Consider the following 12144-nt stretch of genomic DNA (forward strand, 5'->3'; position numbering starts at 1 on the left):
GAATCTATTTGCATAGGAAAGTAACGAAACGTTCATATGAACAGTATATTATGAGATGTCAAAGTTTTCGTGATACAGGGCCAGAACGGTTTCTGGATCCCCCGATCTGACTTTGGAAATTACTATAAATTAACCAGAGACATTTAGAAGTCATGCCATATATGTATAGATTCCTTTTTGAGTCTAGTTTCTATAGAAACAAACGGCATCAGTATTGAAGCCCTGTACAGGGAGATATCCAAGTCGTAATGCATGAAGGTCAGTGTAGTCGCACCCTGTAATAGGGGAGACTTTAACTAATAAAATGTACTAATTGGCCCGACCAAAAATTCTAGAAAAAAATCTGTAGATGGATATATGAGTCTAGTTTCAGGGAAAAATTACGAAACTGATTTTCGAGTTGTGGAATTCAAGTTATGATTTTTAAGGTGACAGTGACGCAGTTAGCTAGTTGTCTGGAAAATTTTCAAATGGACTGTGAAAATGAGTGGATTAAGCCCGTTAACCCCTCGTGTCTGACTCCGGCAACGGTCTCGGGTACAGGTTGTTACAAATAAGATGTAACGATTACCATGAGATAAAATAGGATCATATTGGGAGAACGAATATTATCCCAAAGAGATCAAGGATATCTTATAAGGGTAACACACTTATGACAAGGTCATTGAACGAGCATTAAGTAGCTGCTTTCATAATGGTAAGTCATTAGCAAGAGCTCAGTCATGATACTATAGTGGAATGACTTCATAACTAAATGAGTTTATAATTAATAGGTGAAAAGTTGAAACTTAATAATAAATCGTATGAGCTCAATTACATATGTCCAATCACTCCCTCTACTAGCTCGTTGAAACTAGAAATGAATTGCATGTTTAAATCAAAATAAATAGAATGAATAGAAATGGAGGAATGAAAAACATTTAGAAATGGTTATGGTTTTATTTGAGATGGAGAAATGGAATCTTTTGGAAATGAATCTAGTTTTCTCAAAATGGAAATGAGAATGAGAAATGATTCATTTGCAATTGTAGATGAATCAGTTAAAAATGATCGGGAGAATGAGTTTATATTTTTTGAGCTATTTTAAAGCCCGAAAATGAAAATAAACCATTCGATCATAGTGAAAAAGTTGAATTGTGAATTATTAAATATATTTTTTTCAGAAAATTTACCAGGGGTAAAATTGTCATAATTTTATCGAAAGTAAAATTGGGATGAGAAAATTATTTAATTTAAAAATTAATGTTTATTTTAAAAAATATAAAAATATATATTGGGTTGGATTAAATTATAAAGTCTTAAGTTAAAAGTCTAGAAAACACATATAATTGGGCTAAATACAATGAAAGGCCCAAATCCCCATCATAATACATATGAGGGTAAGCACATCCTATTAGCCCCTCTCCCTCTCCTAGTTGGACTAGGAAGTTGTTTTAATATTTGAAATAAATATCTACAATTCAACAAGGTTACTACTTTTTCTTCCTATAAATAGATGGCCTAGTAGGGCTATTAAAACAACTTTGAGAGATTGTTACTGTGTCGAAAAATAGAGAGAGTTTATCATCAACTATTAAATATATTTTTCTAGAATAAAAATCCTACCGATTTCTATTAAAAGAGAAAGTATTTTCATTTTCACCCCAAAAAGTAAAGAAAATTTTTTCTAGTTTTGTGTTTTGATTCGATTGGTCTGAGTCCACACTTGAAGCAGTTCGTGGTACGAGAATAGGGGAGTAGATCATTTGGTTGAAAGCTGAAAAACATCAAGGATCCGTTTATCCGAAAACATAAGTATGATTTTGGTCTAAGGTTTATTGCTATAAATATCACAAATAGGGTCAATTTTCAAATTTTTAATTTTTCATTATGCAAGAAAACTGTTTTCAAACCGAAATTTTTCCAATAACACTGCCCTTATAGCTTTAAAAAAAAATTACTTCAGCATGAGAGGTTACCATTCATATGACGTGAACAATCATTGTTAAAGTACCATATATCATTAATTGAAGCTTTGGGTGACCAGTGTACAACAAACACTGTTGATCTTTTCTTCTCCACACAAGTTTTCTTCTTTTTTATTTTTTCCATCATTTGCCAAACCCTGTTATTTCAAGTATGGGTTCGAACCAATCAAATCAAAACACAGAACTAGAAAAAGTTTTCTTTACTTTTTAGGATGGAAACGAAAATACTCTCTTCTTTAATAGAAATCGGTAGGATTTTTAATTTAGAAAAATATATTTAATAGTTGATAATAAATTCTCTCTATTTTTTGACAGAGTAATAATTTCTCAAGGTTGTGTTAATAGCCTTACTAGGCCATCTATTTATAGGAAGAGAAGGTAATACCCTTGTTGAATTGTAGAGGTTTATTTCAAATATAAAAACAACTTCCTAGTCCAACTAGGAGAGGGAGAGGGGCTAATAGGGTGTGCTTCCCATCATATGTATTACGATGGGGCTTCTAGCCTCTCATTGTATTTAGCTCAATTATATGTGCTTTCTGAACTTTTAACCTAGGACTTTATATTTAATCCAACCCAATACTCATTTTTATGTTTTCCAAAATAAACATTAATTTTCCAATTAAATAATTTTCTCATCCCAATTTTACCCTTGATAAAATTATGACGATTTTACCTTGGTAAAATTTCTGAAATATATTTAATAATTCATAATTTAACTTGTTCACTATGACCGAATTGTTTATTTTCATTTTCAGGCTTTAAAATAGCTCAAAAACATAAAATCATTCTCCCGAATCATTTTTAACTAATTCATCTACATTTGCAAATGAATAATTTCTCATTTTCATTTTCATTTATATTTCTATTTTGAGAAAACCAAATTCAATTCCAAATAATTTCATTTTTGCATTTCGAATAAAACCATAACCATTTATGAATGTTTTCCATTTCTGTTCATTCTATTCATTTTGATTCAAACATGCAATTCATTTCTAGTTTCAACGAGCTAGCGGAAGGACTGATTGGGCATATGTAATTAGGGCTCAAATGATTTATTATTAAATGTTGACTTTTCGCTTATTAATTATAAACTCATTTAATCACAAATTTATTCCACTATAGTATCGTGACTGAGCTCTTTCTATTGACATACCATTATGAAAGCAACTACTCGATGCTCGTCCGATAACCTTGTCATAAGTGTGTCACCTTCATAGGATATCATTGGTCTCTTTGGGATAATATCCGTTCTCCCAATATGATCCAAATTTATCTCATGGTAACCTTTACATCTTCCTTCATGAAAAGTAAATTATTATCAAATAGTAATCAAATCATTCATTACAAAGACAAACAACTCATGGCCATGTTTACTTTTCATCAACCATGTAATGCCAATGAGAGGATATCATTTAACCATGTCTCGGGATATGAATTCCACTGTTATGAATGATGCTACATATTGCAAAATTTGTACACCCAACGTATCAGCTTTTGGTTCCTTATCTATTTCAACTCATGCATTTACTTACATCAAAGTATATGAGCCACGCATACATAGTCTGTCATCCACTCAAGATTTAGTTATGCCACACTATGAACATCATAAGCGAATAGAACCATAAATGGTTTCAGGATCTATTCTAGTTAGGTCATGTCTGATATATTGTCAGTCCAGTCAGTCACATCTATATCTCTATCTTCTAGGAGTCATCCGCTCTGATGCCTAAGACAAGGTATCTCTCCATTTGGACTTGATAGACGACATATTAGTCACTATGGAACTAGCCAATTCCATCCTAACCAAACTAGAATTAGAACTTATCAGTTTACTCGACAGTTCCGAATTTTTCCCAAAATTCCTAGTAGAGTCCACCAACTCTTTACTTTGTTCAATTAAGTCCCAAAATTCCTCCAAATTCGAGTCTTTAAAGATATCCGGGTGTGACATAACATTGTTGTATACTAAATTAAAGTTTATTCCTTGACATAAATTCTTGAAAGTTTGAATTTTCTTAGTAACAATAATAATTAGATTCTAGTGTTCATTCTTTTAGTACTGTGAGTAAACACGATTGAAAGTGTAAGTTAGGCCATAGGTTGGGTTGTGACATCTTATAGTCCGAACCCAGCGATTGGTTCGAATACGAGGTGTTACATATATAAATTTGGCCTATTTGAATTTTCTTAACAAAGTTGGTGGTTAGTCAACTTGTGACACTATACTAAAAATGGGCTTTGTTATAGTATAGATACCTATGTAACCCTAACAATACTTATATAAATTTGGTCTATTTGAAATTTCTTAACTAAGTTGTTTAGTCAACTTGTGACACCATACTTAATAAGGCTTTATTATAATACAAATTATAGTATATATAGATAACCCTAACAATAATTTACTTACGTTATTTAAATTTGGCCTATTTGTAATTTTCTAACTAAATTTATGTCAAGTTAACTCGTGATACCAAACTTAATAAAGAGCTTTATTATAGTATAGGAGTATAAATACTAAACTAAATTGTCTATACTATTATTTAAAGAGTTGATTGGATTGGTGTCAACTATTAATTGAACCTCAACTCAAATGAGAAATTATTGAAAACTCATTCCTTTTATAAAATATCTGTCAATTTGGCCATTGTTTTTTTTTTTTTACTTAAATTTTACCATTAACCTTTCAAAAAAGAGCCAAATTGTTTTTTTTAACAAAAGCGCTGACCAAAACATTATTTTTAACGTTGTTGGCATGACAACTCATATGGCTGCCCTTGTGCTCATCATGTTGACATAACATCATTTGTCTTATATGCCATGTTAACAAATAATTCAAAATTTATAAAAATAAAAAATTAAAATCAAAATTAAAAAATATAAAAAGTTCATAAAAATTCGAAAAAATAATATGGAGTTTATAAAAATAAAAAAAAATATTGAGTGCATATGGACTGTTATGCAGGCTGTCATGCTAAAAATTTAACATTTTAGTTACTATTTCCATTAAAAATACACCATTTCAACTCTTTTCAAAAGATCAATGGTCAAATTTGACTCTTTTAAAAGGTTGAGGTCAAATTTAGTTAAAAAAATAAAGGCCAAATTGACAAAAGATATAAACGTTAAAAACTAAATTTGACATTATGTTTAAATATTTTATAAAATATTAAAAATAAATTACTTCTATAATAAATTTTACTTAAATATTATCTCAACTTATGAATAAAATTATTCTTAGACCATAAAACATAAAAACCTTATAAAATAAAAAATAATATAAGATTTAGTAGGTTTTTTTAGATGAAGGAGCTCTTAGTATTATATATTTTAAAATACAAATTATTTGTAATGAGTAATTTTTATATAATATTTATTTTACTCATAATTTTTTTTGTTTAAATGAAATTTTCTACAATAAATTACATGAGCATCCTTAAATTCAGCTAATATGATATATTAAATTTATTTTTATATTTAATTAATTAAATTTACGTCCTGTTAACTCTTAACTCTAATTCAATCGGGCTTTTTAATATCATTACAGATCAATATAAAGAAATTTAGATTATTTTAATAAATAAATAAACAGAAAATCAACGGGTGCTTTCCACAAAACATTCAAATTGCATATGATTAAGTCAAGCGATAATTAAGAGCGCAATCCTCTTGCATAAATAACATGACATGGCTCTTACCAAAAACGCTGACATGGCAAGCTACCATTGGGTGGTATTTGAAGAATAATTAAGGTTTTTATGGTCATCACCGTCAAAAAGACGGCTGCTGATTTCGGAAGTCGCATGACATCTTATGCACGCTCCTACCAATCTTCTTTGTGTAAGAAAAAAAAGAAGGGGAAACACAGTAGCTTCTTGGATTGTATAAGAGACACACAATTAGCTAGATGTTTGACATTTCTCTATGAATAGCAAATTAAAAAAAAGGGAAAAAGATGGTTTTAAAATTCTTTTTTTATATTATTTTGTTTGTTTTTTTCAAGTCAAAATCTAGAGCCTCTAAAGCTGTTTCTGTCCTTACATAAGACGCCATGTTCCTACATTTGTTTGGGATTGAAAAATCAGAGAAACCATCATTTCAACAATGGAGAACAAGCGAATTCTTGGAGATGAAGAAGAGAAGACAATAAAACCTAGCAGCTCTAGTGAAGAAAACCATGATTTTATAGCAATCAACAATAAGGTGAGAGCTTGTCATATATATATATATATATATATATATATATAAACAGCCAATCTTTCAAATCTGATTAATATCTATCTATAGAAAAAAAAAATAACTCTGGTTTTAAAGATACTTTAAACTTGTAACTAGCAGGTTGGAGTTTAGTACACATATTCATAAATTTTGCAGTATGAATCTAAAATGCTTTGAACGAAACCAAGGAGAAATCATTTATAGAAATCATATTCACTTTTTTCCTTTATATTTTTTTTATTAGAGGTTGGATTACGATATTTGTTGTTATTTTGTTTGGTTAAAGAAATTTGAGTGGTTTTATGGTGTTGGGTGCTTTTTAAGCTGCTTGAATATTGGTATGAAATTACTTGTTCTTCATGTTTATAAACCGTCTGTTTTTGTACTAAGGTGTTATATAAATTAATTAAGATGTGAGTTAAATAAATTATTACCTTCTATTTTTGAATTTAATAAAAATTTTAATAAGAGTGAGAGGAAAATAAATTATTTTACATCTAAATATCTCATTGTTGTCTGTTGATGTGCAGGAAGAAAATCAAAGTCTTGTAAAACAAGAAGATGACAACTCCAAGGTTTGGATTAGCAAAAAGGATAACTCCACCATCATCAAAGAGGTAAGACCAACTTCATTAATTAATCTAACAAACACACCTTGCCTTATTATTTTACTGATTTCTATTTATATATATATATATATATATTAGTTTTATGCCCGCAGAGTTGATCAAGTGTACTAAGTAATATTTATTATGTAAAATATGTATTATTTATTTATTTAAAATTGATTTTATAATTGAAAATATAAACTTCACTTAAAAATTTGTTTTAGAAAATAAAAAAATAAAGTTGAAATATTTTTAATGTAATAAAATGATAATAATCATTAATTTATGTAAAAACAACAATCTATTTTTAAACAAACATTATTAACTCTAAAATTTTATTCCAATTAATTGAAGTCAAAATAAATGATAGATAAGTTAAACTAAAACAAATAATTTATTAAAAATTCAAAAGAGAAAAAATTAAAAGATCGAACTTTATAAAAGTATATTAAATCATTTCGTTATTCAGTAATCATATTTATATTCCAAATATAAATTATAATTTTTTCTTTATTTTTATAATATTTTACATTCATGTCCAAATATTTACACACCATAATTATTAGAATTAAAATGCAGTTAAAAATGAATTTTATGTGATGGCCTAATGGTTAAATGTATTCACGGTTCCAATTGTAATTTGAATTGAGTTGCATTAATTGCGTTAATTGTTCAAGCTTTGCGCTATAATTGTAATTCACCAAAAAAATACAAATAAAAATCAAGAGCTATATTTTGAGGTTATAACATTATATGCAAGTATTCACCATGTATTTTTAAAGTTAAAGTCACATCCATAATTGTGGAATACATGAAATAACAAAATAGGTTTTTATCTCCCTAAACATATTTAAAATTAAAAGAAATTTATTTTTAAAATATAATTTTAAATATTTTTTATATTTTTAAATTTTATACAAATCATTTAAAATTTAAAATTTTAAAATGTCATGTCATCACACCTTAACGAATGAAATTTAAATTTAAAGATCAAATTAAAAAATAAAAAAATTCTAAAACTGATGTGAAAAAAGAATAGAAATCAAGTTAAAAAAATTTCCAATAGACGCTCAACTTGCATGCAGCGTTGAAATTCATCCATTATATATACATATATATTGCTGTCATTAGGTAGTGGCTAAGGCTCATGATGCTTATTTCTTTTATTCCCACTGGACAACATAGATCAGAATTAACAATGAAAATCCATGCATCCTGCCAGGATTAAATAAGCATTGCGAATTTTCTCAATTTTTATTTCTGGCTTGATTACAATGATGAAAACTCAACGCCATGTGGTAGATTTTCATTCAACAGGCCTACCAAGTCATTCATATAAGCATATAAAATGGTGTTCCTCCATTCTAGTTGGCATCAGTTCTGTATTAACTATATCCCTCCGTAGATATCATTTTGGTTGTAAATTAGTATTAGTTAGTTTTAAGTTTTGTTTTGTTTATTTTTATTTTTACTTTATATATATATATATATATATATATATATATATATATAAAATATTTATAAATTTAAAACGGTATAGCAAAATGACATATCCATTAATACAGTACTAATAATCTTGGTTTCTCTCCTTTTATATACATTTTCTGTGTATTTTGCTTGCAAATGCTCAAGATATTTTACATTATAAAACTTGAGAAGATATTTTTATATTTTAATTTCTTAGAATTTGATTCTCATATTTTAAAAAATTTTAAAAATTAGTCTAATTTAGTAACACTAATAATTCTTGCCATTAAATCATTTACCTATAAATTAACAGCTCAATTATTAATATAAAAATTAGTAAAATCAAAATTTAGATTTATGTGTTTACCTAGACTGATATGAAGGGACTCATTTCTCATTTTTAGTAAAATAAGAAGGAAGAAATTGACAACTAACCCATACAAATGAGGAATGGAATTTGATTTTGAAGCAGGAGAAAGAAATTGAATCAGCAAAAGCGAAGATGGGAGAAGTTAAAAAAGAGAACGAAAGGCTAAAATTGTTACTATGTCAAATCGTGAAGGATTATCAGTCCCTGCACACGCGTTTCCTCGATGTTCTTAAAAAAGAAGACGCCAATAAGTCCACCACTACCCCCATAGTCGGAAGCCATGAAGAAAATAATGAAGAACATCACCAGCTTATCTCCCTTAGCCTGGGGAGAAGCTCAAGCAACGATCCTCCCAAGAAACAAGAGAAAAAGAGTAGCAAAGAAGATGATGATGATGATGATGATGATGATGATGATGATGATGGGAAACATGGTAATGATGGAGGTGGACTTGAGCTCGGGCTGGAATGTAAATTTGAGCCGGACGGTTCGATTGAACCGGAGAAGAATAATAACCCGAGCTGTGAAAGTAGCTTGGGAAAACCAGAGGAGGAGGAGGAGAAGGAGCCGACTGAGGTATGGCCGCCAAGTAAAATTCTCAAGTCTGTGAAAAATGGAGACGAAGAAGATGTTTCAGAGCCAATGCAGTTGAAGAAAACTCGGGTTTCTGTGAGAACTAGATGTGATACACCCACGGTATAGTACTAAACTTTCTTTTGCTAACAACAATCGGTTTAATTAATTTTTTTAAAAGCTTTGACAGTTCAATTATGAGAATTTAAAAGAAAAAATAAACAGCCAAGCCTTGACTCCATGATCACCTCTTTTGATGGCAATTTTTATCCCAACTCAAAACTTGTGATTTGTTTATAATAATACACCCAATTTTGAATATAACTTGAACGATGAAAATAAATAATATGTAATTATACAAAATTTAAAGTAACAATAATTTGATATCTAAACTCCAGATAATATGACTTGAATATTTTGAAACTCAAATCAACTCAAATTAAAAATATCTGCAATCGAAATAATATCTTATATTTAAATTAACCTAATCTAAAATTGTCTTCATATGTATGAAATCGTTGGTTTGGGTAAATGCGCGCAGATGAATGATGGATGTCAATGGAGAAAATATGGGCAGAAAATAGCGAAAGGAAATCCATGTCCTCGAGCATACTACCGTTGCACGCTTTCACCCACTTGTCCAGTGAGAAAACAGGTATCTTCCACCCTTTTTCCTGCTTGATTTCAATTCTTATATCCAAATCATTCATGCTAATTAGTTCTTTCTTTGTTATTAATAGGTTAAATTTTGTTATTAAGTTGATGAATTTTAGTTTTTGCATTTTGTACTTTAAATTTTTAAATTTTAAAATTTTAGTTATATATTATGTACAGTATTGTAGATTTAATCTATATTTTTAATTGATGAATAATTTTAATCTCTATCTTTTCAAATTTCACATGCAAAATGTTAGTAATATGTAAAATGTACTAACTTAATTAAAGTTCAATTGACACATTTAATGTTTATGAGAATAAATCTTTAACTCGATTAATATCGATATTATTATTGGTATAAAAAATGCGATAAAATAAATTTATTAATTAAAATTGAAACGACTTCTAACTTTTAAAAACATTAAAAGTCGGAAATAAAATAGCACGATGGAAACGTGCAATATCATGTGCTGAGAAATTTTACCATCAATAAATCAACTTGGTTTTGCTTACTTCAGATACTTGGAAGATTTATATTAGTATAAAATTAAACTATGCTTCATATGTTTTTATATTTTAGGACTAATATTTAATAATTTGCAATATAGTTAAATTATAAATAAATTAAAAATATTTAATTATTTATTTTATGTAAAAGAATTAACTGTTAAATAAATGTTATTAAAGATAATATTTTGTATCATGATTCATACCAATATGGAATTGTCATCGGTGGTTAAATTTGTATCAAACATTAATGAATAGCAAAAATCATGGTGGGAATCTTAGAATTGAATCGGTCTTTTGATCCTAAAATTATTAGTTTAACTGATATTATAAAATTGAAGTGAAATAATGCTTGGTAAAATTAATTAAAATTATTTAAATTAGATTTAAGTTAATTTAATATTTAATTTTATTGTTATAATTTATAAAATGAAGGTTTAATTTATTTATATTTATGAACTTCTCTTGCTGGCCTGAAGTATTTGTGAAATGGCAGGTACAAAGATGCTCCGATGATATGTCCATCTTAATCACAACCTATGAAGGGAACCATAACCATCCACTGCCTCTAAGTGCAACAGCCATGGCTTCCACCACATCTGCAGCTGCTTCCATGCTCCACTCCGAATCATCTACCTCCCAACCTGCCCTCCCTACCTCTCTTTCTGCCCCCACTGCTTCCCTCTCTACTTCCACCACCCACCTTCATGCTTTATCCTTCAACTTTTCCCAAAACCCAACCCCATCTCACCATTACCATTTCCCCAACTCTTCAATCTCAACCCTTAATTCTCACCCCACTGTCACTCTTGATCTCACTGCTCCGCCCCCACCACACAATAACAACCCTTCATATTTCAGTAGATTGTCTAATCTACCCACATATTCATCATCATCATCATCATGCCTCAACTGGAAGAAAACTAGCAGCCACTTAACCTTTGGGGGACCATTGAATAATTACCCTGCAATAAGGCAGTCACCACCTTACATGCAAATTACCAACCACCAGGCTTTATCAGAGACCTTAACAGCTGCTGCAACCAAGGCCATTACTTCAAACCCAAGCTTTTGTTCTGCCTTAGCTGCTGCTCTCACTTCCTTTGTTGGAAATAATGGAAGTGGTGGTGGTACTGCAAGTGAACTAGGCTTTGCATCAAGCAGCTACCTGCAGGGAAAAAAACCCTCATCCATGGTTAATCCTCACCAGCAACAAAAGCAAGGTAGTTTGCTACTCTTCCCACCATCCAACACTGCTTCAGATCCTCCTGCAGATTAACAGCAATCTTAGTTAAAAGTGATGATACTTTACCCCTTCACATATTCCAATTAATTTCTTTTTTTTTTTTTTTTTTTTTGCCGTATGAGTAAAAGATTCTTTTCTATTTAGAGTAAGTAATAGCTACTAAATATGAATCTTACTTTGGGTTTTATTTATATTGTTTACCTGCTTAGGTAATTTGTTTATGGTTAAAATGTGCAAGTTTTGTAATTTTCAAATTTATTTTGTTAAATCCATTAATATCACATTTTAAAATAAAAAAATTCATTAAAAATATTTTAACAACGTTAATAATAATTAAATTTATATTTTAAATTTAAAAAAATGAAGTTCTAAAATATTCAAGGTTGTCTTTGTTTTGTACCTTTTACTAGGGAGTTTAGCGCAAACTATTTAAATTTACTGAATTGATTATGACATTGTAATGTCTTGAATAAATTACTAAATTTGTTGTGATACGAATTATATAAATTAAATGAAAATTTTCACATAAAT

The 12144-nt window shown here is 29.1% G+C and overlaps 1 protein-coding gene across 3 annotated transcripts; it reads left to right on the forward strand.

The window, feature by feature from the left end:
• Positions 1–5886: 5886 nt before the first annotated feature.
• Positions 5887–11834, forward strand: LOC108488706 (WRKY transcription factor 72A-like). 3 transcript variants are annotated; one of them, XM_017792995.2, is made up of 5 exons: positions 5887–6170; positions 6716–6802; positions 8730–9326; positions 9745–9858; positions 10864–11834. In XM_017792995.2, exons 1-5 carry the CDS (start codon positions 6072–6074, stop codon positions 11644–11646), a joined length of 1680 nt encoding a protein of 559 aa, XP_017648484.1. In that variant the 5' UTR covers positions 5887–6071; the 3' UTR covers positions 11647–11834. The 3 variants fall into 3 exon arrangements, with proteins under 3 accessions (XP_017648484.1, XP_017648485.1, XP_052880420.1); XM_017792996.2 differs by having other exon boundaries at positions 8733–9326; XM_053024460.1 differs by lacking the exon at positions 5887–6170 and having other exon boundaries at positions 8665–9326.
• Positions 11835–12144: the final 310 nt, after the last annotated feature.

The sequence above is a fragment of the Gossypium arboreum genome, chromosome 13 (assembly GCF_025698485.1).
Source record: "Gossypium arboreum isolate Shixiya-1 chromosome 13, ASM2569848v2, whole genome shotgun sequence".
Lineage (NCBI taxonomy): Eukaryota > Viridiplantae > Streptophyta > Magnoliopsida > Malvales > Malvaceae > Gossypium > Gossypium arboreum.